The sequence below is a fragment of the Elgaria multicarinata genome, chromosome 1, assembly GCF_023053635.1.
Source record: "Elgaria multicarinata webbii isolate HBS135686 ecotype San Diego chromosome 1, rElgMul1.1.pri, whole genome shotgun sequence".
NCBI lineage: Eukaryota > Metazoa > Chordata > Lepidosauria > Squamata > Anguidae > Elgaria > Elgaria multicarinata.
The window spans coordinates 20,658,977-20,686,428 of NC_086171.1; the positions used below are offsets into that span (position 1 = coordinate 20,658,977).

Below are 27,452 nucleotides of genomic sequence, written 5' to 3' on the forward strand. Positions count from 1 at the left end.
CGCAACAGCTTTGTGGGTTGTGAGAATGCAAAACCCTTGTTGGAGGTAGGGCCAGGGACTGCAGCCGCCGATGTGGGACCAGGTGCCTCTGACTCAGGTTTCTCAGTTTCAGGGATCTCAGCAGATTTGCGCTTTTCCATTAACACTACTGGTCCCTCATTCTCTGTATCCATGTCTGGGTTTCTGCTGGGTTCTGGGGTCATGCCAGTTTGAGAATATTTTCCTGCGGGAAAGAATTAAGGCCAATTATATTAAAGATATTTTTGCATTACCTCAACTTATTCCTCTTTTACATCTTAGGTTTGTGGATTCCATTACAACGTGATATTGAGCAATATGCATGATTTAGGCAGTGTTCCCCAACCTTTTAAAATCCAGAATATGGTATATTAAAGAACATTGGGAGAGCTCCAGAGTATGGAAACAAAATTTTAAACCTCAGCTTCACTAGCCCAAAGATTAATTCATTTCTTATTCCTGGGCATATAAGACTCAAGATAGGAGGGGTTGGAAGGAGTGAAGTTATTCCCGCCTGCAACTGTCAAAACCTTTGAATTGTGTATAATGTATTTTTTGCCACATATACTTCGCAAGAGGCTGTTGTAGATTAGCAAAGCTCTGAAAATCCAGGAAAGGGTCTCTTCTCTTTCATGTGTCCACGCTTACCAAAGAAAGGCTCTGTCTATAGAAAACAAAGTGTCAGGAAACCTAAAGATTAACTCATGACTGTGAGCTATGTAACAAACAGCTTGTAACATGCACTCTCTGAATGTCAGCTACCTCTGCTTCCTATTCAAAGCATGTATAAAAGTTCCGTGTTCAAGAGTGCCATTCAGATTCAGACCCAGGTCTGGTTCTCCCACAGCTGTGTTTTCTCTCAGTCAAAAGAGTCATATCCTGATCACTTTGAGAATGTTTATTCTCTGACAACCGTTTGTGAGCTGGAACCTGATGTCCCAGCCAAGGGGAAGTGTGCACTGAAATTACTGCTGGACTAATCTCTGTGTTTCAATGTGCAAGTTGTATTCTATGAAGCTCATATACTTGTTAATTAACAAAAAACAGAGCTAGGTTTGCTATACCAGATATTTTTCTTAAGAAAATCCATAAAACGAAAATATTTCACCTGACATCAGCAGCAATGACTTGTGTGATAGAAATCATTCTCAATGATGAATCTTACATTCTATGTGATGTGAAACTGACACTCAATATAACCTCTTCCTTGGCTGTAGGATCCCTCAGAGACACTCTGGAAATTACTTACATCTGATTTCCTAATCAAACTCAAGCTCTTATTATATTTTTCTGCCACTCCCATTTTGATCACATAATATATTACCTTTCTGTTTTCCGGACATCTCACATTCTTTGGCCAAGTCTTCCACTAGGATGGGAGAAACCAGTTCCTCAAACTTTGATAGTGGACACGCAGATGAGCAGCCTGGCAGGGTGAGGGGATATGGGTCTTTCGAAGTGTCATTCCGAAAATACATTTCAATGGTGTGCTCTCTGGTTTGCAGAACCCAGGAAAAGAAGAGATGAGAAGGAGAAAAAGTTAGACTATCATATTTTTGAAGTCTTCTTCAGAAACGCAGTACTGAAATCTACAGTATTGACTGCAACAGTTAATCTAGAACCCAGGGCCAAATTAAATATTTTGAAAATCATGCATAGTTTAGGTTTCCTTGCGCTGGTGTAAACACATGTGGCCTCAATTTGGATTTTGGACCATGACAACCTGGGAAAGGTGGGTGTTAAATGTCCCCCAAATTCCACACACACACCCATTGGGGGGTTTAAAAAAAGGAAAGATGTTTTAAATGATATCTACTGCCTTGCAAATGTAGATTTCATTGAATGAGAAAGTAAACAGCTCTTTAATCCATAACAAAATTATATCCAACATATTTGTATGGACAAAATAATAAAAGCTGGCAGCTTGAAACTCTGAAACTGGATATTATTGGCTTTACCATACTGCTATATTATAGGGATGTATGGATTTTCTAATCCATTTTGTCTGCATTTAGCGGATCGTCAGGTGCTTTTTATTCATTGTCCACTCATTGGCACAATTGGGTCCCCCCCATTTCCTGAATTTGCACAAATTCACATTTTTCTATTTTATACGTTTTTCTAAGACTAAATTTGAGTAGAATTCTGGAAAGTAAAGAACAAATAAAATGGCCTGCAGTTCCGCAGAATCAGTGTGAATGGGGAAATCTGGTTCACTGAGGAATCTGCAGATCAAATTCATAGAAAACTGAACTGATTTTATTCTGTGTATTTCTCCACCATCCCTGCTATATTGTGAGATGATGATGATGATGATGATGATGATGATATGATATATTGCAAATGATGCTTTTCACCTTGAAAAAAAATGGAAGGTGTAAAATAGATAATAGACACTGGCATTTGGTAAGAAGGGAACGTTGATTGCTGATGACACAATAAAATACTTGCCCATTTTCTTGATACAATTCAAAAATCTGGCAGGATGCATACGGAAAAAGTTTTTCATTGTAAACATTGAGCGCCATCTGCAGGGCACCAAGTGTAGTGTCATGCTGCAAAAGGCCAAACAATATGTAAATACTATTGGTGGAGGGAAAATCTTCTAAAAGTAGCTATACGTCATGTTATTAGTTCTAACTCTTTTACTCTTGTTAAGTAAATCAAAGCAAATGTAGTGTAACCTCTTCTTTCTTCACCCATCTTCCAGTGCAGAAAACAAATGTTTATATAAATGCCGTATAAAAATCTCATCTGGAATCATCCTTTGTGCTTTGTCAGAGGACTGGAGCCTAAACTTAGAGACAAGTGTGCAGAAGGAAGGATTGTTTGAAGCCTGCCCCCAGTGACACTCTGGGCCTGGAACGTTATGGCATATATGGCCCTTGTCTTGCCAAGTCAAATGTCTTTACAGCTGTGCTACTGATTTGGGGGTTCGTTTTGGGGATCTTCAAGAGAAAGGAAAAGATTGGTCATTTTGTCATTTCTTTGTATGGCAGAGACTTAAAATAGACAAATGAAACCTGGGACCCAAAGAAAAGTTCATGTACAACACACACACACACACACACACACACACACACACACACTGTGTATTTTAAGTGACCTACTTTACCGGATTGATGTGGAACTAATATAGGGTGGCCCTATGAAAAGGAGGACAGGGTTCCTGTATCTTTAAGAGTTGTGTAGAAAAGGGAATTTCATCAGGTGTCATTTGTATGCATGCAGCATCTGGTGAAATTCCCTCCTCATCACAACAGATAAAGCTGCAGGAGGTATACCAGAGTGACAAGATACAAAAGAGGGCAGGGCTCCTGCACCTTTAACTGTTGTGATGAGGAGGAAATTTCACCAGGTGCTGCATGCGTAAATGACACCTGCTGAAATCCCCTTTTCTATACAGCTGTTAAAGATACAGGAGGAGCCCTGTCCTCCTTTCCATATGGTCACCCTATAGATGGTTATAAACTTCAGAGTCACTTGGATGAGGGCTGGAATCCTGAACAGATTTAAGCGGCGTAAATCCTATTAGCATGAGCAGCCTGACTATACACATGTCTGCAGCCAAAGCTTTGAAGAAAAAGATACTCACTGCAGAATAGATTAGCATTTTCCTTTTTTCTTGAAATTTAGCTGCCTTTGAGAGATTTTCTAGAATAGCTTTCACAAGGAGACCTTAATGGAAATGGAAACCTGTGTCAATATTGGTGAACAAGAATATTTCAGGGTGAATACGGCTGCAATCCTATAACCACTTACCTGGGAGTAAGCCCCATTTAGCTCAATGAGACTTCATTCTGCATAGGATTGCACTGTAAGTACTGATAAAGCTTAGGCAGTAATACATCAAATGTTGGGTTAGCATAGAAATGAGGAGAAAATAATCAGTTCAAGATAATAATGAAAGCCAAGGTTAAGCAGCTGCTTAATTCTCTTATTGAAATAAATGGGGTTTTCAAATTGCTAGAATAGTTTCATTAGACTGACTTCGAACCATCTAACCCCGTCCCTGTGAGAATGGCAACTATACCCTGCCTCAGAGCAAAGGAAAGAAACACACAGACAAAGCCAACAAGAGGACTCCGGGTGGGGTGGGGTGGCTGTTCTCTCTCTCTCTCTCTCTCTCTCTCTCTCTCTCTCTCTCTCTCTCTCTCTCTCTCTCTCTCTCATACACGCACACACTGCTTGTGGGGGGCACTGTGTGGGGAACTGGGGCAGATACCAAGTTCCGGTCAAGTCCGGTCGACCACCTGTGTGCTTGACCCTTGCCCCTCGTGGCTCATTACATCAAATAAGGAGGGGATCGCCGGCTGGGTCCAGGAGGTTGTAAATGCCTCCTTGAGAGAGGGAGTGGTGCCGGCCTCTTTAAAAGAGGCGGTAATTAGACCACTCCTGAAGAAGCCTAATCTGGACCCGGAAGATGTTAACAACTACAGGCCGGTGGCTAATATCCCTTTCCTGGGCAAGGTGCTTGAGCGGGTGGTTGCAGGACAACTCCAGGCACTCTTGAATGAAACGGATTATCTAGATCCATTTCAATCGGGTTTCAGGCCTGGTTTTGGAACGGAAACTGCCTTGGTCGCCCTGTGGGATGACCTCTGTCGGGAGAGAGACAGGGGGAGTGCGACCCTGTTGGTTCTCCTGGACCTCTCAGCGGCCTTCGATACCATCGACCATGGTATCCTTCTGGATAGGTTGTCTGAACTGGGAGTTGGAGGTACTGCGTTGCAGTGGTTCCGCTCCTACTTGGATGGCCGATTCCAGAAGGTGGTGCTGGGGGATTATTGCTCTGTGCCGTGGCTCCTAAGCCATGGGGTTCCGCAGGGCTCTATTTTATCCCCTATGCTGTTTAACATATACATGAAGCCGCTGGGGGAGGTTATCCGGAGATGTGGACTGAGGTGTCATCAATATGCGGATGACACCCAGCTCTACCTTTCCTTTTCATCAAACCCAGGTGAGGCAGTGACTGTTCTGAACCAGTGCCTGGGCACGGTAATGGACTGGATGAGGGCTAACAAACTGAGACTCAATCCAGACAAGACGGAGGTACTGTTAGCGGGTGGTTCATTTGTCCGGCGAGGTGATGTTTGCCCTGTCCTGGACGGGGTTGCACTCTCCCTAAAGGATCGGGTCCGTAGTTTGGGGGTGCTCTTCGATCCAGAACTGTCACTTGAGGCACAGGTGAACTCAGTGGCAAAGAGCACCTTTTATCAGCTTAGGCTGATATACCAACTGCGCCCTTATCTGGACAGTGATAGCCTAGCTACAGTTATCCATGCTCTGATAACCTCTCGTTTGGATTACTGCAATGCGTTATACGTGGGGCTGCCTTTGAAAACGGTCCGGAAGCTTCAGCTGGTACAAAACAGGGCAGCCCGTTTACTAACAGGGACTGGCTGGCGAGATCACATTACGCCAGTCCTTTTACAACTTCATTGGCTGCCAGTCCAGGTCCGGGCCCGATTCAAAGTGCTGGTATTGACATTTAAAGCCCTAAACGGTTTGGGGCCAGGTTATTTGAAGGAACGCCTCCTCCCATATGTACCTACCCGGACCTTAAGATCATCTACAGGGGCCCTTCTCCGTGAGCCCCTGCCAAAGGAAGTGAGGCAGGTGGCTACTAGGAGGAGGGCTTTCTCCGCTGTGGCACCCCGGTTGTGGAATGAGCTCCCCAGAGAGGTCCGCCTGGCGCCTACACTGTACTCCTTTCGTCGCCAGCTGAAGACCTTTTTATTCACTCAGTATTTTAACACTTAATTTTAACTTAAATTTAAATTATACTGTTTTAACTCTGTATTTTAACCTTATATCAATTTTGCTGCGTGGTTTTATCCTGGTTGTGCTTTTTATATTGTATTTTGTATTTGTATTTTTAACTTGTTGGTTGTTTTATGATGATTTTAATTTTTGTGAACCGCCCAGAGAGCTTCGGCTATTGGGCGGTATAAAAATGTAATAAATAAATAAATAAATAAATAAATAGATACCCCCTTTGCCCACCCCCCTGTGTATGTCTGAACATAGATCACTTAAGTGGGGATGTATGAGAATTTAGTTTCTGTTTGCAAATAATGTAAAGGTGTCCCTCTCACAATCCTGGATAGGAGCAGGAGGGGCGGTGTTTCCAAGAGAATTTGCAAATTCCCAAATCTCTGATCACATTCAGAAAATGCATTTTTTTAAAATGCATTTTTTGGGGGTTTTTTTGTTGTTGTTTTAAAATATGCATTTTCATGCTTTAGACAATGCAGACAGAAATGTGCAGTTTTTTCTATTCAAAATGTGCACTGTCCCCATTTAAATGATTCCAAAAAAAGGTAAAAACTGAAATGGGAGCGAGTTGAAATGAGTTTTGAAGTAGTTTTCAGAGAATTTAGAAGTGCTTGAAAGTAACTGATTCTCCCATCCCTGCACTGAAGTGATGATCTGTAAAGATCGTAGAAGACCAAATCCAATCACCTATCATTGATAGAAAACAACAAGCAAATACTGTGTGATACACCACTTTTAAGTCCTGGTACTATTTGAAACAAGATCCAATAAGGTGTAGTGGTTATAGTGTTGGACTGGGAAGAAAGACCTTGGTTCATGTCCCCACTTGGCCACAAGAACATGGGAAGAGCTGTGCTGGATGAGACCAAGGGTTCATCTACTCTAGCATTCTGTTCACACAATGGCCAATCAACGGTTAATGGGAAACCTACAAACAGGACATGAGTGCAACAGCCCATGTTCCCCAGCAGCTGATGTACATAACCATACTGCCTCTGATCCTGGAGGTAGCCATTGATAATTTTCTAGTAGCCATTGATAATTTTCTAGTAGCCATTGATAATGTTTTCCTCCAGGAATTCGTCTAACCCCCTTTCAAAGTCATCCAAATTTGTGGCCATCACTACATCTTGTGGTAATGAATTCCATAGTTTTAACTATGCGCTGTGTGAAGCACTACCTCCTGTTATCTCTCCCGAATCTCCCACCAATCTGTTTCATGGGATGACCCCAGGTTCCAGTATTATGAAAAAGGGAGAAAAATGTCTCCCTATCCACTTTCTCCACACCATGTATAATTTTGTAAATCATGTCTCCCCTTACTCGCTTTTTCTCCAAGCGTCAGTGTTGGAGGGCTGAGTAATGATGCCCTGTTTGGACAGGAGTCTCACAAAAAGGCCCAAAGCCCTTGTCTGTCAAAGGTTCTGGAAAAGGTGTCTTCTACCCATGCTTTTCAACGAAAGAGTCAAAGTTGGACAAACTCTGTGGTTGTGGTTCTCTTTAGGTCTTGAATACAATCCATTCCTTTGATGATCCCACAATCATTCGCGTTTCTTGTCCAGGGTTTGGAACCCTATGTATGGATTGACTGGGTTAGATTATGTAAGGAATCCTGCATCTCTTGACCTGAAACTCTTGTCCTGCATTGCCCGAGAAGAGTTACGCAAGGAATCCAGATTCCCTCCTCCTGTGTTCAGAGCTGTGGAGATGGCTACAGGGAAAACAGTTATAGCAATTCTTCTGGATTTACATAGAGCCTATAGCTAATGACTATCAGCCATATGATTTCTGCAGAGTTTTCGCTTTGCCCGAGGGTTTTCCTACAATAGCGAAGTCTCACGGATTTGGGAGTCCCGTGTCAGATTGCCAGGGCATGTGTGCACAAAGGATCAGGATTCACAAGACACTGATTAAAATTGGCCTGCACTAATTAATCAGCAAAAGCTTTTGTTAATTAATGTATTAATTAAACCTGTTAGAAAATCCAGCCTAATATTTTCTGGTGTCATTTCAGCTAGAGTAAATTATGAGAGAGAGAGAGAGAGAGAGAGAGAGAGAGAGAGAGAGAGAGAGAGAGAGAGAGAAAGATGCCAGTCAATGTGATTCAGCCTTCCCCAAACTGATGCCCTTGAAATGGCTTAGACTGTGACTCCCATCATCCCTGTCCATTGGCTGTGCTGGCTGGGGCCAATGGGAGATGTAATCTGAAACATCTGGATGGCATTAAGTTGGGGAAGGCGATCATAATTCCCCTTACTGGCATAATGTACCTCCTTGTAGTCTTGCCTTCTTTTCTCTTTTGTAAATGCCAAATAGGGATGATAAAGATAACACACTCAGCTCTGACAGCTTGGCCCTTACATCCTCAGTAGCCCATTCAGGGAGGCTGAAATTGTGAACAGACTGCAATAAAAAGAAACACATCTTTATTATCTTGAGATCGTTTCAGCTCCACTTTCTCTTGCCACGTTTGATTATTTTGTTGCTGTTGTCTTTTGGCGGCAGGTGAGTGGGTGGGGTGCAAACAAAAACATCCCTGCAATCTTCAGCAACTATTCAAGGCATGCCAGTGTGTCCAACTTTGTTGGTTGTAAACCCAGAAGGGAGCCCCATTACACACCATGGAGGTCTGAAGATGGGCAGTCTTTATCTGCACCTCGTGATAGTTCTGTCTTGAACCTGAGCCTCTCTTTTGTCTGGACAACAGATTTAGAGGACCTGGTTACTTTTTTTAATCATAAATGTCCCATAGTGCTTTTTCACCCTAAATGTCCTGTGGTGCTTTTTTTCTTTTTTACCCTAAATGTCCTGTGGTGCTTTTTCATCTGACCCATTTCCTCCTTGGTTGCTAAACCTACATCTAGTTCTTGCTTGCTATCCTCCCCTGCTACTTGATCACCCATAGCCTATGTATGTCTTTATCTCTGGTCTACCACCTTTACCTTAGGGTGGCCACGTGTCCTCTTTTACAGAGCACTGTCCTTTATTTGACAGACTGCCAGAGGACTGCCCTCGTTTTGAAGGGCTGTCCAGTCCAAGTCCAATTTAAAGATTTAATATTATACCTATATCTATCTCAAAATGAAGAACTGAGCCTTGAATCAACAGTTAACACCTGGACAGGCACAACAGTCACCTGGGGGGAATCCGCACGTCGTACCGAGACCGCTTCTAAGCGACCCCAGTGCGGCGTGAAAGCGATCATGTAACTTGCCTTTGGAAGAGCCGACGAAGAGATGTCTTTGCCGCCAACGCCGCCGCCGCCACCCACAGACCTCCTCGCCGACTGGCGAGGAGAGCTCAGCTGAAGAAGGCGGGGTTGAGAGCGGAAGAAGCTCTCCACCCCGCCTTCTTCCCCGAGCTCTCCATCCCAGCCGGCGAGGAGGTCTGTGGGTGGCGGCGGGGGGCGGCGGGAAGGACGTCTCTTCGTCGGCTCTTCCAAAGGCAAGTTACGCTATCGCTTTCACGCTGCACTGGGGTCGCTTAGAGGTGATCTCGGTACGACGTGCGGATTCCCCCCTGGTCACATTCTTCCACACTCTAGTGAGACGGACTGTGTTTCTATATGATATGTATTTCTGTATTATAATTTCTAAATTTCAATATGTACACATACATTAGCATTTGCAAATTTTATGCAAACCAGCGTCACCCTTTTTTGGGTGATGCATTTGCTATTCTGGGTAATTCATAAGTGGTCACCCTATTTCAAGGACTTCCCTCCAATCCTGTGGATTTGCTTTCTGGCTCTGGCAGAATCTCAACAACCCCCCTGAGTAGAACATCCTAGTACAGATTGTTTCCTTACACAAATAATCATGTCACAAAATAGGCAAAAGCCGACCCAAGTGACATTGTTGATATATTTCCCGTTCTTAGAATAAAACTAGCAAGTAGTTCTTCTGAGGCTGATTTGGGAGCTCTGAATTGACCCCGATTCAGCTCAGAGCGCTTCAGGGCTGGGTTGACCTGCTTCAGATTTGCTTCCAAAGCGAGGTTCAGATTACCCTGAAGCTGGTCAGCTGTTGTGAGTTCCTGGGCATCAGGCCGACCAGGAGTCCATTGGCCTCCCCTCCCCTTTCAACCCAGAACCGCTACCCCCACCATGCATGGGACTTAGCCGCACATCCTTGATTAGAGCCGCCGTGTTAAACAACGGTGGGGGCTCTGTACTTTTACTAGATCTACTGTTGCAAATGGCTCTTTGCTCCAGCCCGCTTCAGTTTGGATTTGGGGTTTAGCCCCAAGGTGGTGCACAGCCTTACTAGTAAGCCTCTGTCGACGTTCGCAGTGAGGCCTGAAAGCTGGCAGGCAGAGGGATCGGCAAGCATAATGCTCCTACAGCAGAAGGCCAAAGGGGATACAGAAGCTTCCAAGCCCAGCAGAATCCAGTGATCTGAGGTGCCAATAAGGCTCTCTCTGGCTGTATATAACTGCTGCTCCTGGCCTAGCTTCTCAGTCTGAGCAGCTTGCCGTTCAGTTCAGAGCCAGCTTCTACAGACTGGGGCTGCTGACTTGTAATGTGAAGGCATGGTTAGTTACGGGAATGAGCTCTCAGGATCCTCAGGGTCATCGTGCATTTTGCCCTTCCCCTCCCTGTTCTCCCTCTCCTTGGATGCTGTGATTAGTAACTTCACAAACTGGTTTAATAGCAAGACACGCTTTGCCATTTCATCTGAACAAGCAAATGATGGTTTGTGCTTTCCTACAAACCAAGATTTCAAACCAAGATTTGCCATAAACCGAGGCAGTCAAGTTACGAATCAAGGCACGAGAGGAGACTAGGCGTGTTTGAACCAAGACGTGTCACATAATGCTAAACCATAGGTGCTACATTGGAACCGTCTCCTGTCTGGAAGCCCTCTTTAACCACCAGCCGGCATCCTGGTTACCAGCTCTGGCAAATAAGTCAAATAATTGCCATAATATTCCCTTTACCATTTTTTCTCTAAGCCAAGTCAAATTCATGATCTTATATGTAGTAAAAAATGTCCATATTTTTTTCTTCAGCACTTTGCTTGAAAGGGAAACTCCCCCAAATTTACATTTTAGCTACCATTAAATCATTGTTCTTTCGATGGGGACAACTCAAGTAAATCTTTACAATATTAATGATCTAAAAACTCAAAGACAAATACCTCACAGAGTAAAGTATCCTGTATACGCCAGACTTGAAAATACTTCAGAGCGTCAACGTCATACTGTGTATAAAAAGCTAGCAGAGAGGGAGAATCTGTACTATCGGAGGCTAGAGAAGGTGGAAGAGGATGGCTTCACGGAGCTCTCCTGAGGGGCCTGCATCCTCCTCAGCTGCACGTTCCCTCTCCTGCTGCAACACTACCTTGGGCATGACTTCAGGGAAAGGAGAGTCCACAACCCCAGAGGGCAGCCAGTATGGTTCTTTCTGAACTGCCTGTGAAGAGGCAAGAGAAGAGGGTCGGATCTCCAACTGCCCCTTCTGAGGTACATCTGCAGCCTGCCAGAGGCTGGGAAGGTGGGGTGTGTTTGGCTGGTGGGGGGGAAAGAAGAACAGGGACTGCTGGGGCTTCCCTCTGCAGTCTCTCCCCTCACCTGCTGGGCGTCAGCTGACTGAGTGCTCCACCTCTCCCTAACAGGTACATCTGAAGCCTGCCAGAGGCTGCGCCTCGGCGACGCGCAGAGTGCGGCGCCGAGTGCGCACTTGGTGCCGCACTTTGCGGCGCACATAGGAGAGACCATACTACTGTACCTGCAAGATCTCCAACCAGCCAACCAGCAGCAAATTGTCAAATACATTTTAATTACTTTTTAATATGTGCCTGGGGAGCTCTGGGGGATACGGGGATGCCCACATAACTGTGGTCACGGGTAGGGGGAGGTATGGTGCTAGGGGAGGAACAGGCCAGATGAGGAGAAGAGGGGATAGATTCCTTACAGCTATTCCCTCTTCTGGTTCCTACCCCAACCGGATAGTTCCTGGTGGCCATATCAGCTTGCTCTCGGGTCTGGTGGTGCTGCTGCTGAACGCCAGGTCAGTCCAGAATAAAATCTCCCTCATCCATGATTTGATTGTGGATGAGGGGGCTGACCTGGTATGCATCACTGAGACCTGGGTGGGTGAACTGGGTGGGGTTGCTCTCACCCAGCTCTGCCCTCCTGGGTACTCGGTGCAGCACCAGCACAGACTCGAGGGCCAGGGAGGGGGGGTTGCCGTGGTCTATAGGAATACAATCTCCCTCTCTAGGCTTCCTGTTCAGTCGAGTGCTGGTCTGGAGTGTTTGTACTGTGTGTTGGGTACTCGAGACAGATTAGGGATTCTGCTGGTGTACCGTCCACCCCGCTGCCCAACAGTCTCCCTGCCTGAGCTGACGGAGGTTGTCTCGGACCTGGTGTTGAGGACCCCCAGGATGGTGGTTCTGGGGGATCTCAACTTCCATGCCGAGGCTGCTGTATCCGGAGCGGCTCAGGACTTCATGGCTGCCATGACAACCATGGGGCTGTCTCAACATGTCATCGGCCCAACACATGCAAAGGGACACACACTTGATCTGGTTTTCTCGACTGGACAGGAGGATGGTGATCTGGAAGTGGGGGAACTAACATCTACCCCCTTGTCATGGTCGGATCACTTCCTACTGAGGTTTAGACTCTCGGCGGCCTTTCCCCTCTGCAAGGGTGGGGGGCCTATTAAAATGGTCCGCCCCCGGAGGCTAATGGACTCCGATGGATTCCAGAGGGCTCTGGGGGATTTTCCTGCTGATATGGCCGGTGCTCCTGTCGAAGCCCAGGTCGCTCTGTGGAATGCAGAGATGACTCGGGCGGTTGACACGATCGCGCCCAAGCGTCCTCTCCCTCTGAGCAGAGCCCGGTCAGCTCCTTGGTATACATCTGAGCTGAGGGCGATGAAGCAAGAGGGGAGACGGCTAGAACGCAGGTGGAGGAAAACTCGTGCTGGGTCTGATCGAACACGGGCTAGAGCTCACTATCGAGCCTACTCTGTGGCGGTGAGGGTGGCAAAGAGGCAGTTCTTTTCCACCAGCATTGCGTCTTCTCGGTGTCGTCCGGCGGAGCTTTTCCGAGTGGTTCGTGGCCTGTTACACTCTGGGCCAGGGCGTGAGATAGTTGAACCCTCGGTAGCACGCTGTGACGAGTTTGCACGGCACTTTGAAGATAAAGTCGCTCAGATTCGTCATGAATTGGACACCACACTTAATGCAGCACCACTAGTAGAGGCGTTCAGAGCGCCGTCCGGCTCAGTTTTATTGGATGAGTTTCAGTTATTGAGGCCCGAGGATGTGGACAAGGTGCTTGGCCAAGTCCGGTCGACCACCTGTGTGCTTGACCCTTGCCCCTCGTGGCTCATTACATCAAATAAGGAGGGGATCGCCGGCTGGGTCCAGGAGGTTGTAAATGCCTCCTTGAGAGAGGGAGTGGTGCCGGCCTCTTTAAAAGAGGCAGTAATTAGACCACTCCTGAAGAAGCCTAATCTGGACCCGGAAGATGTAAACAACTACAGGCCGGTGGCTAATATCCCTTTCCTGGGCAAGGTGCTTGAGCGGGTGGTTGCAGGACAACTCCAGGCACTCTTGAATGAAACGGATTATCTAGATCCATTTCAATCGGGTTTCAGGCCTGGTTTTGGAACAGAAACTGCCTTGGTCGCCCTGTGGGATGACCTCTGTCGGGAGAGAGACAGGGGGAGTGCGACCCTGTTGGTTCTCCTGGACCTCTCAGCGGCCTTCGATACCATCGACCATGGTATCCTTCTGGATAGGTTGTCTGAACTGGGAGTTGGAGGTACTGCGTTGCAGTGGTTCCGCTCCTACTTGGATGGCCGATTCCAGAAGGTGGTGCTGGGGGATTATTGCTCTGTGCCGTGGCTCCTAAGCCATGGGGTTCCGCAGGGCTCTATTTTATCCCCTATGCTGTTTAACATATACATGAAGCCGCTGGGGGAGGTTATCCGGAGATGTGGACTGAGGTGTCATCAATATGCGGATGACACCCAGCTCTACCTTTCCTTTTCATCAAACCCAGGTGAGGCAGTGACTGTTCTGAACCAGTGCCTGGGCACGGTAATGGACTGGATGAGGGCTAACAAACTGAGACTCAATCCAGACAAGACGGAGGTACTGTTAGCGGGTGGTTCATTTGTCCGGCGAGGTGATGTTTGCCCTGTCCTGGACGGGGTTGCACTCTCCCTAAAGGATCGGGTCCGTAGTTTGGGGGTGCTCTTCGATCCAGAACTGTCACTTGAGGCACAGGTGAACTCAGTGGCAAAGAGCACCTTTTATCAGCTTAGGCTGATATACCAACTGCGCCCTTATCTGGACAGTGATAGCCTAGCTACAGTTATCCATGCTCTGATAACCTCTCGTTTGGATTACTGCAATGCGTTATACGTGGGGCTGCCTTTGAAAACGGTCCGGAAGCTTCAGCTGGTACAAAACAGGGCAGCCCGTTTACTAACAGGGACTGGCTGGCGAGATCACATTACGCCAGTCCTTTTACAACTTCATTGGCTGCCAGTCCAGGTCCGGGCCCGATTCAAAGTGCTGGTATTGACATTTAAAGCCCTAAACGGTTTGGGGCCAGGTTATTTGAAGGAACGCCTCCTCCCATATGTACCTACCCGGACCTTAAGATCATCTACAGGGGCCCTTCTCCGTGAGCCCCTGCCAAAGGAAGTGAGGCAGGTGGCTACTAGGAGGAGGGCTTTCTCCGCTGTGGCACCCCGGTTGTGGAATGAGCTCCCCAGAGAGGTCCGCCTGGCGCCTACACTGTACTCCTTTCGTCGCCAGCTGAAGACCTTTTTATTCACTCAGTATTTTAACACTTAATTTTAACTTAAATTTAAATTATACTGTTTTAACTCTGTATTTTAACCTTATATCAATTTTGCTGCATGGTTTTATCCTGGTTGTGCTTTTTATATTGTATTTTGTATTTGTATTTTTAACTTGTTGGTTGTTTTATGATGATTTTAATTTTTGTGAACCGCCCAGAGAGCTTCGGCTATTGGGCGGTATAAAAATGTAATAAATAAATAAATAAATAAATAAATAGCTTTTTAAAAAAATCCTGAAAGAAAAAAAGAAATGTTTTTCCCCTCCAAATGCAAGTCAGTACACCAAGATACATGCTCATACGGGTTGTGATCCTGCACATGGTTAAGTATGGATAGTTCAAAGAAATGTAATCAATTGCCAGTTAGTTTTCATAGGCTGCAGTACAGGTAGGTTATTCAGATCACATTAAAGCCCAGCGTGGCCTGGTTCAGATAGCCATATGTTCATTTGCCAAGATATAAATTACCGTATTTCTTCGATTCTAAGATGCCATCGATTCTAAGACGCACCCCATTTTTAGAGATGTTTATTTGAGAAAAAAGGTCATCTTAGAATCAAAGAAATACTTCCCTCACCGCCCAGCCAACCTCCTCCCCCCCCCGCGCTTTCTTCTAATGGTTGTGTCCTTTTCTTTTTTCCCTCTGTGAGAGAAGAAACTGCCGTTTGCGCGGGAAGAAGGGGGGGCGTTGAAACAAAGAGTAAACTTAACTCTCCAGTCCCGCTCTTTACTTGTCTGTGCACCAGGGGATGATGACACACGAGTAAGTCCCATGGAAATCGATGGGACTTACGAATAAATTTGCCTAACAAAAAACCAGGCGCTTACCCAACCAGCTCCTCACTCGCATGGCTCGAGGCTGCTGCAGGAGCTTCCTCTTTTCCTCTTACCGTATTGCTTCGATTCTAAGTTGCCATCGATTCGAAGACGCAGTCCATTTTTAGAGCTCTTTATTTAGGGAAAAAAGTGCGTCTTAGAATTGAAGAAATACGGTAGCCCTTCTGTCCATGTATGCAACTGTCCAAGCTATGCACCTGGTCCTTCAGAAGGAGTGCAACCCCATCCAGAACAGGTCGCTTACCCAGTTCCCGGACTCAGGAACCACCAATCCACAGAGCTTCTGTCTTTATCAGGATACAGCTTCAGTTTATTGGCCCTCATCCAGCCCATTACAGCCTCCAGGCACTGACCCAGCACCTTCACCACCCCAGCTGACTCTGACAACAAGGAGAAGTAGAGCTGAGTATCATCAGCATACTGATGGCACCCAACCCCCAAACCCCTAATGACATCATCCAGCAGCTTCATATAGATGTTGAACAGCATGGGGGAATAGAATAGAGCCCTGTGGCACCCCACAACTTAATAGCCATGGGGTGGAACAGGAATCCCCCTATACCACTCTCTGGAATCGACCCTGCAAGCAGGAGTAGAACCACTGCAACACAGGGCCTCCTACTCCCAACTCACAGTGCCAATCCAGCAAGGTAGCATGATCAATGGTATCAAAAGCCGCTGAGAGAGCCAGGAAGATCAACAGGGTAGCACTCCCCACCATCTTTCACCCGGAGTAGGTCATCGGTCAGAGCAAGCAAGGCTGTTTCAGTGTTGCGCCCTGGCCTGAAACCAGACTGAAATTGGTCTAGATAATCAGTTTCTTCCAAGAACGTCTGAAGTAGCCCAGCCACCACACGCTCAAGCACCTTGCCCCAAAAATGGGGATATTAGCAATGGGGTAGTAGTTCTCACATACCTCTGGGTCCAGGAGGTCCATATTTAGTTGCCTAGTGTAGTGCCACATTCACAAGCTTTGCAGGCCTTGTTTACAACTATTGGTGAAAATCATTCCATGATCTCATTGTACTTTGGTTATCCAAATGTCTGGTGTTAGATAAATGGGATTGTGCTTTAGCTGAGTTAGAGGTGAAATGTATCAAAGGCAGGACATTCAGAAATCCAATTTTCCAGCATGATGGTATGATAGGACACAAACTCAGAATGATGCATACATAAGTAGATTTCTATTTGCTACGAGGCATTTTTATAAGAAGGAACTTAAAATGGTATTTTTGAGGTTTTGCCCTTTCAATCTTTTGATCAAATTAACCAAACTGCGAAAACTGGCCTTGCATTGCACAATAAAATAAAATAGATTGTTCTATGCACATCATTCCTTTTATAGTTACATTACTTGTTGTTTTCTGTCTCTACTGCAAATCCATTGTATGGGGTGTGTGTTTTAATTATTCTGCAATGCTAGTATTTTTCTGACATGCAATGCCACTATTTTTTAAAGCAATTCCATTCAATTATGCTATATATCTGTTCGTAGTACAGAAATAATGTTGCTGCATAATACCATATTCTTATAGTGTTGACCAGGGGCTGTCTTCATGGAGCTGGGTTGGCACTGCCTCCCTCCACAACCGAGGCTTTCCCTCTCCTGAGGGGGAGTTGGGTAATCCCAACTCTGAGGAGGGAGCATGGGATTTCTGCACAGCCATCCAGGTCCCCGAGCTGCCCCCGCCCTCTTCCTGGTGGATGGCGACCAATTGCTGGTTGCACCAGGCTCCACCCCTGGGTTGGCTCTGGATTGACTGTGGAGCGATATTACATGGTGAAAGTGCCATGTTGACATCACTCCCTTTGAAAAAGTCGGTATAAATCCCTGACTTTTTCAAATCAGAGCATCACGAGGGAAGCCCCGCGGTGGCTGTGAAGCTGTGCCTGCATTGTCTAACTGAAGGGGCACAGATCCACAGCCACCACAGAGCTTTCCCCACATGTACACAGCCCCCCTGGTCTTGGTCTCCATCTGAAAAACATGTTTCATGCAGCCCAATCCTATGCAGCTGCTCTAGTGGCACAAACAGAGGCTTGGGTTGCCACCATGGCTAAAGTGATGCTCCATCCAAACCTGGCAAATGGATGCCTTGTTCAGTGCAATGAACTTCACTAGCAGTAAAAGCTCAAGCCCAGAGACCTCCGCCTAGGAGCTTTGAGCCTAGGAGCTTTGAGAATGCGGAACCAGTCTACAGGATGGAACAAATGTGAGAAGCCTAAATAAAAGCAAATTGAATAATGAGGAACAATAGATAGACCACCTGGCTAGCCAAAGACACTGTGTTGCCTTAGGCAGAGTGGGTGGGCACCAGCAAATGGTGGCCACCCAAATCAAGTCAAGGTCCAGTCAAGTTCAGCCAGTCAAGGTATTTTAACACCTGAGCAGTGGTGGCTGGTGGGGGTGGGTGGGCAGGGCAGGGCTCCTGCTCAATATTTTACTGAGATTGCTGGTGGAGCTCATGCATGAACTTCAGAAGAAGTTCATGCGGGGCACTCAGCAACTGCACATTGTGCTTTGGAGCAGGTGTACCTGGTGGGGGGGGGGGAAGGTGTTTTCTGTGCTGCAAGTGGATGGGAGACAGGCAGGGGGTTGCTGCCCCATTCCCCACCCCCCAATATGCACCCACCTCTGCACCTGAGGCAGAAAATCCCACAAGTACCTCCCTCCATCCCTGGAAGTAGAAATACAACAATGATAAATTAAGGGTGTGATCCTACGTGGTCTGGCCTATATGACCTGCCCACTATGCAGTTTAGGTAGATGGACTTTCTCGCCTGTCTGGCTGAGGTGTCAGGGATGGGGAGGGATGGAGCTCAGTGGATTCCTCATATGCAAGCCTCTGCATCAATTCCCGTCCCTGCTCACCAACACCCTCTTTAGCTTCCCTCCGAGGTTGCTTTTGGGCCCTTAGAGAGAGGCAGCTGGGGTGGGGAGCACATCATCCTGGTTCCGAGGTGGGAGACCCGTGCCCGACCTCAGATTCAGGAACCCAAACTACCTATAGCCCCTGAGACTGTCTAGGGGCCATAGGATCACTCTCTCAATAGCTAACAATTTCCTGTCCTTTTATAATACCAAAAGCTGCTGCATTAGGCCGCTGCCTCACTCTGCCTAATGGGAGGGCCAGTCCTGATAGACTATCCCGCACTGTGACATTCATCTTGAAAGTAAATATTTTAAGATTTCTGTCTCACCAACACCCTTGCTTATTTTTTATTACCTGGTATGGTTGCATTTTAGCCTTGTATTCACTTGTTGTAAGTGTTTCAGTCAAAAGTTCCCTAAAGCGTGGACAGTCCAAAATCGGAAAATGTAATCTCTGAAACAAAAATAGTAAGAGTGATTGTAAGAGGGTGCTGTCTCGCTTCACGTTTCACAGTTCCAGTTTTATGTAGCAATTATCTGGAGGTAGGGTTGATATTGTTCACAATGATGCTGCATCTGCTTTAATACCAGATCTGCTTTAATCTGTAGGGGCCAGTGCATTGGTTTAGAGTCACAAGATTCAGTGACCTTGCTGATCTTAAGTAGGCTCAGGTCCCGTTAATGCTAAGAGAGGAGACCTCTAGGGAACCCAATGTGTGGCCATAGCTAGATGGGGCGAAATCCCAGGGCAATCCCCGGGATCATCCCTGTGCGTTTTGTGAACCGCCCAGAGAGCTTCGGCTGTGGGGCGGTATATAAATGTAATTAAATAAATAAATAAATAAATATCAGGAAGGGATGATCCCTCCCTTGCCCCGGGATCTCACCCTCCCCTTTAGGCCCAGCTTTTCTGCAGTCTTGGGCTGAGCCTGAGACCGCGGAACATGTAGCTGGGCGCCGCGGTTTGTCCCAGCTCCTCACGGCAGGGTGGGGGGAGCAGGGAAAGTAAATCTTTTTTAAAAAAACAGCTACCTTTTGCGCATGAGCATTCATGCGCTGCTGTCCCTTTAAAAATAAAAATGGTGGGCGCGACACCTCTCCCTCTTAGGATGTCACATGCCATGTGTAAACGGAGGGGGGATATCTCACGATAAAACCATCGCGAGATTTTCATCCCTCCGTCGCGGACTAACAGGTAGGTCTAGCTAAGGCCTGTGTCACCTTGCGGTGGATGAAAGGCAGGTTATAAAGCTGCAACCCTATACCCTGAGCGGAATGAAAACCCGAATGCAGTTTGCAGTTGGAAATGTGTTCTGTGCATTTCTAAGTTTGCAATACATTTTACAAAACAAAAAACAAAAAAACAAAAAAAGGAAAGAAAGAAAAGAGAAGAGCCTACCAATGTAAAACAGAGAATCGGAACAAGACAAAATTGAACAGATTCACCTGTCTCTGTTGGCTTCCAAACAGACATGCGTAAGGTAGTACTATTAGGGTGCTGTCTAAATACTATGCGTGTTTAGACAGAAAAAAGTCATTCAACTCCCCAGCATGTCCCAAATCATGTACTAAGTAAATTGAGCTATTTTCCTAGTTGATGGAAAGACTTGTTCCAACATTGGTGTTACATTTATTTATTTATTTATTGCATTTGTATGCCGCCCCATAGCCGAAGCTCTCTGGATGGTTCACATAAGATAAAAACACTTAAAAACAATATACAAAAATTAAAAACCGCAAAACATGCATTTCATGTTTCATATTTCACATACATTTAAAACCACTATAACAACTTTACAAATGATGAGCCGAAGAACAGACCCAGGGTCATTACATATTGCTAAATGCCTGGAAGAAAAGAAAAGTCTTGACCTGGCGTTGAAAAGATGACAATGTCAGCACCAGGTGGGCCTCATCAGGGAGATTGTTCCACAGTTGGGGGGCCACCACAGAGAAGGCCCTCTCGTTGCCACCCTCCAAGCTTCCCTGGGAGTAGGCACCCAGAGGAGGACCTTAGATGTTGAACGTAGTGTTTGGGTAGGTTCATGTCAGGAAAGATGTTCCATTAGGTATTGCAGTCCCAAGCCATGTAAGGCTTTATAGGTTAAAACCAGCACTTTGAATTGGGCTTGGAAACATACAGGCTGCCAATGCAGGTGGGCCAGAGTGGGTCTTATATGCTCGAACTTTCTGGTCCCTGTTATCAATCTGGCCGCTGCATTTTGCACAAGCTGCAGCTTCTGAAGCGTCTTCAAAGGCAGCCCCACGTAGAGTGTATTGTAGTAATCTAATTTGGAGGTTACCACAGCATAGACAACTGAAGCCAGGTTATCCCTATCCAGATTGGGGTGTAGCTGGGCCATCAACTGAAGCTGGTAAAAGGCACTCTGTGCCATCGAGGCCACCTGGGCCTCAAGTGACAGAGCTGGTTCTAGGAGAACTCCCAAGCTACGAACCTGCTCCTTAAGGGGGAGTGGCTTGGGCCTCACTGATCCCATAAAGTTATGCTTACTGTTTCTATCCTGCAACTTTTGAGCTGCTTGAAGCAAACTTTGCAGGGCAGAATTCCTGGAACATTAGTGTTCCTAGTGATTTTTCTAGGATCTCTAGAAGTTAAAACTTGTATGTGGAGGGTGGTGGTGCATACTCTTTGCTTCTAGTGCACATGCATATAAATGCATGTACACAGGCACTAATGCCTCATGTGCTGCATAGTCCACAATTTCATACACTGCAGATCCTGGGATAGTTTGAACCGTGATAATTTGGGTTTTCTAATATGTTTTTAACCAAATAAACAAACACAGCCTTAGCATTTCAATTCGTGGAGGCTATGGCATGGTAAATAAAAACACAAACTTGAAGAATGCTTGAGGAATTTGATCTTTGCAAACTCTGATGCACACTGCCCTGGTTCACACCTCCCAGACTAATGTATGGATCAACCTTTGGATTTTGTACTTTTCTGAATTTTGTGGTAAAGTTCTTAGTCCAATAAATATATAAATACCAAAATGCATTATGACACACACATTTTTAGGATAAAATACTTCAAGAAATGTCCAAATGAATATTTTGAGTGGAAAGATATTCAAAAGCTGTATCTAAATACATATTTAAATAATACATTTTTATGTTGTTATTTTTTTTTAAATAAAATCGCATACTAATGTGGAAAAGGACTCATGAATGAAAATACGCGAAATTGACATGTACCAGGAAGAGACCGATCTACCTGTCCCTACAGATCAAATAAAGTCGTCAGCAATACAGCTCCTTCAGTGGCCTTTGATATGAGAATAGATGGGATACATTCACCATGCCCCTATATTCACTTGTGCAGTGTTGCAGGTTATACTAGATGTAAAAATGTCACAATTTGCAGCCCTTTAATGGTTCCCCTGCTGCATAAGGCAAGCAATCACACCTTGCCTAAGGGTAGGGCTGGCCCTCATGCAGCTGCAAAAAAGGCGCCAACAAGATCAACAGCTGGCTACTTGCTGTCTCAGCAGAGGGAACAGAGACAGTTCACTGTGCTGGAACAAGGTCAATTCATCCCCTTCTGTCGGCACAAGGAGCCTGGCTCCCAACCTATGTTCTAATGTTGTTGCACAGCAGATGGGAAGAAAAGGCTATTAATAAAAGAGCTAGAACTGAATGTTTGCTCTTATCTACTGTGGAAAGTGTCTGCTGATTTTAAAAAAACATTTGCTTAGTATTCAGCAATACTACAAACGAGAAAGATCTTGGAATTGTTGTAGATCACAAGCTGAATATGAGCCAACAGTGTGATATGGCTGCAAGAAAGGCCAATGCTATTGTGGGCTGCATTAATAGAAGTATAGCTTCCAAATCACGTGAGGTACTGGTTCCTCTCTATTCAGTCCTGGTTAGGCCTCATTAGAGTATTGTGTCCAGTTCTGGGCTCCACAATTCAAGAAGGACACAGACAAGCTGGAGTGTGTTCAGAAGAGGGCAACCAGGATGATCAGAGGTCTAGAAACAAAGCCCTATGAAGAGAGACTGAAAGAACTGGGCACGTTTAGCCTGGAGAAGAGAAGATTGAGGGGAGACATGATAGCACTCTTCGAATACTTAAAAGGTTGTCACACAGAGGAGGGCCAGGATCTCTTCTCGATCCTCCCAGAGTGCAGGACATGGAATAACAGGCTCAAGTTAAAGGAAGCCAGATTCCGGCTGGACATCAGGAAAAACTTCCTAACTGTTAGAGCAGTGCGACGGTGGAATCAGTTACCTAGGGAGGTTGTGGGCTCTCCCACACTAGAGGCCTTCAAGAGGCAGCTGGACAACCATCTGTCAGGGATGCTTTAGGGTGGATTCCTGCATTGAGCAGGGGGTTGGACTCGATGGCCTTGTAGGCCCCTTCCAACTCTGCTATTCTATGATTCTATGAAACACTTTTTTCCCCCCAACAGAAATGCGTGCACACTTGGAGCTCCATCACACCGGCGTTTTATTTCAGTCTCGTCATGCCTGGTTTGTGGTTTTGCAATGTGGAACCCACATGATGTCATCACTGTCCTGCTCTCATCTCACCTCTTCCCCTCCCTTTTCTGTCTTATTTTAGAGTGGGTAAAGACTGGTTTATTTCCTCTGTGTGGGATTAAGCGCCCTTCCACTCCCATGTATTGCCGTCCTTGTGTTTTTTTTCTTTTGTTGGGTGTGTGTGCTTTGAACATGTGCTTGCTGACGAAAGAGGAGGGTGGAGCAGTTCTCCTCCTCCAGCACACCATGTCGAATGAACTCAGCCAGTCAAATGGGCTTTTGCTATTCCAACCCCACCCTCCTTGCCTTGTTGCCTGCAGAAACAGTGCCCAGCCGATTAAACGTTGAATTGGTAAAAAGAGTGAGGGGGGAGCAGTTCCCATGCCCATCACTTGACAAGAACCAATGAAGTGGAGGGGGAAGGAGAAGGGGCAGGGTGGGATGGGCGCAATAATGGGAGAGCAAACAAGTGAAAACAGAGTCCCTTGGTATAGCTACAATCGTGAAAGGGGCCAGCACTTGTCATGCTAAAGAAACAGGGGTCAAAATCACGGGTGCATACCAGGAAAAAAAAGTACGTCTGATGGAGCTCTTTGTTGTCAGAAGAATATTAAGTTTCTGAAGAGCAGCAGAAGCCAAACAGCGTTGTTCATATTCCTGGTACTCACCGGATTGGATGCCTTTTGTACGACATGTACTGGGATAGGCTGCCAAAGGAGTTCAGGATTCCAGATTTGATCACCAGCCGGGGGGTACATGCCAGCAAGATTTGCTTGGGCACTCATAATGGTTCGATCGGTTTCTGTGCTCTGGATGAAAATCTGAAAGGAATAAACGGTGAGTGTGTCATGACCCAGGCTCTGGACTTAGAATGGAAACCTTCATGAGAAGCCGGAGAGTGCTTGGAACCATGAGGACCCCAAGACTCACTCCTGGAAGTCTTTGAGGAATTGTGTGCAGAGTTCTCTAACAATGATGAGGAAGAAGAATCCCCAGGAACTATGCTTTATCCATCCCTAACCCCCAGGAATATTTCCCTTCCGATATTCTCAGAAATCCATAGCTCATTGCCAGAGGTTGCCCAAGTTCCTGACACCCCATATTTTCCAATATGCGAATCCCATAAATGGCAACAGCTACTTGAGGTGGCATATGATTAGACACTGGAATGTTTGTTCAATCATGTCCAAGCATTCTCAGGTATGGGAATTCTCAGAATTGGATGTTATGATCCATATCTCTATTAATTATTGGAAGAATCTCTTTCTCTTAAGTTCCAGTATCCACCTCCTCTCGTTTGTATGCAGCACTCAGGAAATTTGAGTATCTCTTCTTGATGTACTGTCCAAGCTCATACTGCTGCCGCATTCCAATCTGTGGGAGCAACATGAGAATGATTTAGCCTAGAAACAGAAATCCTGTCATGTAGGTTTTCTGGCCCTTGTGGAGAGCCACAGTACAATAGCAAAGAACTGTGATCAATATGGACGGAGCCCAATGATGATCAACTTTCCTTGGAGCTGGGTCCACCATGTCAGATATTCTTAAGCACTAGTTGGGAAGTAGTCCTCTGTTTCCATTTTGAATAGAAACCAAATGTTCAGGATTAAGATGTCTTTCTTATCCCTTATATGTCCAGCAGCATATTTGTCTATTCAGATTTTAAGCTTCAGTTTTAAACCTATAATACCAAACCAAAGGGATTCTATCAGTCTGAAGGTGTTGTTTTTCACTCAGCAGAAGCCCTATACCTTACTTGTGGTGCCTCTGCACACACCTCTTGTTAGCCGATGTTCTAAAATCTCTGAAAACTTCTCCAATAATTTGCGACAAAAGTCCTACAAAATTAAACTGGATTTTTTTATTATTATTATTATTATTATTATTATTATTATTATTGCACAAATTGAACATTTCAGAAATCAAATGTTTTAATTTGGGGGTGGGGAATTATATTGAACTTTTGGAATGTAACTTGGAGAAACATAAAAACAGTAAGTCTTGGGGATTGATAAATTCTGAGAATTTTTTAACTATCAACTGTATACATTCACACTTTACACTTCCTCCCTTTAAATCCCCCAACATGTATACATGGGAAATGTTGGAAAAAATAAATAAATTGGGTGAGTAATTTTCATTTCGAAAACAAATGAGCAATTCATTCAGAATCCTACCCCATTCGCTCTAAACAAAATATCAAGGAAACTATATAAATAAAGAAGTAATCCACCCATACACCTGAAATAAAGGATGGGATACAGATTTATGCTGGATCAATTACTCTGATGGAAGGGGACTTCCTTGCCCCCTTCGCACAGCATCTCCTTCAGGTCTCAGAAAATACTATAGGAGACCCTGATGAATGGTTTGAGCTGTGGTGTATCTGGTAGAGGGACCATCTGCAAACAGAGCCTTTCATCTCACACAAGGTTCCTTCCTTGTGCAGAAGACGGCTCCTGGATCTAACCAAATGTGTGCAGATGAACTATATGTGACTTGGGTATCCAGGCAGTTGAAGAGTAAATGACTGCATGTCAGCTTCATCCAAGTTCTGACATTTACAGGTGATTTTCATATACCAAGTAGCAAGCTATAAAGATTCAGTGTAGAAATGAACATCCCATTGTTAGTTACCAATATTTACATGTTAGTTATGGCTAACGCCTTTACTACTTTTATTTGGCTAATAATTTCACTTCTATGAAAGCCAACAAACCTTAGTGAGTTGTCCGAATCCTTGTGGCCAGGTGCTTTCAGTGTTTAGGCTGGTGGGATAGTTTCCCATAGGACTTCGGTCGCCATGTCGACTAATCTAGTAAAATGTGAAGACTGTATTATTCCATGTATAACTAAATCCAGATCCAATGTATAGTACAGTATACCTGAGAAGTGTCCCTTTCAAATAATAATAATAATAATAATAATAATAATAATAATAATAATAATAATAATATATTTCTTTCTTACCCGCCTCTCCCTTTGGATCAAGGTGGGGAACAACATTAGTACAGGAATCAACACATTTTAAAAATTCTTGATTTTACATTAAACTGGGTAGGCCTGCCGGAAAAGACTAGTATTCAAAGCTGCCTTAAAATCATAGAGAGATTTAATATTACGAATCTCCTTCGGCAAAATGTTCCATAATCCAGGGATGACAGAAGAAAAGGTCCTCTGGGAAACTGATGTCAGCCTAGTTTTGGCTGACTGAAGTAAATTCTCCCCAGAGGACCTGAGTGTGTGTGGAGGACTGTATGGGAGAATGCAATCCTGCAGGTAACCTGGACCCAAACCATTTAGGGCTTTAAAGGTAATGACCAACATTTTGTACTTTGCCCGGAAACTAATTGGCAGCCAGTGGAGTGATTTTAATGTTGGGGTAATATGCTCACCCCTAGATGTACTGGTAACCAACCTGGCTGCCATATTTTGAACTAGTTGAAGTTTCTGAACTAGGTACAATGGTAGCCCTATAAACAGCGCATTGCAGAAGTCAAGCCTTGAGGTTACCAGCATGTGCACAACCATCTTTAGGTCTTCTGACTCTAAGAAGGGGCACAGCTGACGTATCAGCTGAAGCACTCCTGGCTGTCGCGTTTATCTGGGCTGTCATTTGGAGCGACGGATCCAGGAGCACCCCCAAACTGCGAACACAGTCTTTCAGGGGGAGTGTAGCCCCTGTTGATAGAACAGGGAACATGCAATCAATACAAGCGCTACTACTGAGCAACAACGAAAGGGGACAACGAAATAAAACCGGTAAGTACAACTCATGAATAACGCTAGATACGCGGGGTCATGTGACGCTGTGCATCACAGTAACCCATTCATAATGTTAGAATAACATTAGTGTAGATTCCCACAAGGAAAGATGGTTGCCTAAGCAAGCTCAATTATAACTCTAGATCTTGTAAAAACACAGTAGTTCAAAGGGCACCTGGATTTTGATGGTATCTACTTCCTAATTTATAAAGCAGAGTACAAAGCCTCACAGTGAAAATACAAGACTGGACAAACTGAAGAGCTTCTTTAACCTTCCAGGAAGAAGGAAAACTGTTGCAAACTCTCAACTTGTATGACTAGATTATATCTGAAACCTTTGGAGAGCTCTACGTAAAGGTCTTCATCTTGAAGACCCGACTAACCCTCCAAACACATTAACTTGAAACCCTTCCCTTCCCTTTACTTACTAGAATCACAAACTTCAGCTCCCGTCCTGAGGCAGATTGGAGGAGGAGAAAGAAGAGGAGGCTAAGCAGGGAGAAGTACAGCGCCTTGGAGCTTCTTGTGAGACTTGTTTCTCCCATCCTGGCTGCAGAGATACACACACTTTGTCATGGGTGCCTGTGCTTTATAAAGAACTCAAGGGGCGGGTACTATCCTTCATATAGGAAGTGGCAGTTAGGTGTCAACAGATCTATTTCTTAATCCAGCATCTCACAATACAGTTGTGGTGTGGGGCACAGAAAATGCGAAATACGGTGACTTTTTTTCTAGAACAATTTGGTTCAAGATTATGACCATTTCTAGATGAGGCTTTTATTGTTTACTTCCCATTCCTCACTTACAGTAGGTTGTGCGTGCATGTGTGACCTGCATGGTGGTTTGTGGA

At 45.3% G+C, this 27,452-nt stretch overlaps 1 protein-coding gene across 1 annotated transcript; it reads right to left on the reverse strand.

Moving 5' to 3' along the window:
* LOC134397837 (prostatic acid phosphatase-like) lies at positions 1-27,147 on the reverse strand. Its single transcript, XM_063124819.1, has 9 exons — positions 27,031-27,147; positions 25,557-25,652; positions 24,125-24,211; positions 23,506-23,658; positions 18,687-18,785; positions 3,614-3,696; positions 2,466-2,573; positions 1,343-1,508; positions 1-223 (listed from the first exon to the last, which is right to left on the reverse strand). Exons 1-6 carry the CDS (start codon positions 27,145-27,147, stop codon positions 3,685-3,687), a joined length of 564 nt encoding a protein of 187 aa, XP_062980889.1. The 3' UTR covers positions 1-223; positions 1,343-1,508; positions 2,466-2,573; positions 3,614-3,684.
* Positions 27,148-27,452: the final 305 nt, after the last annotated feature.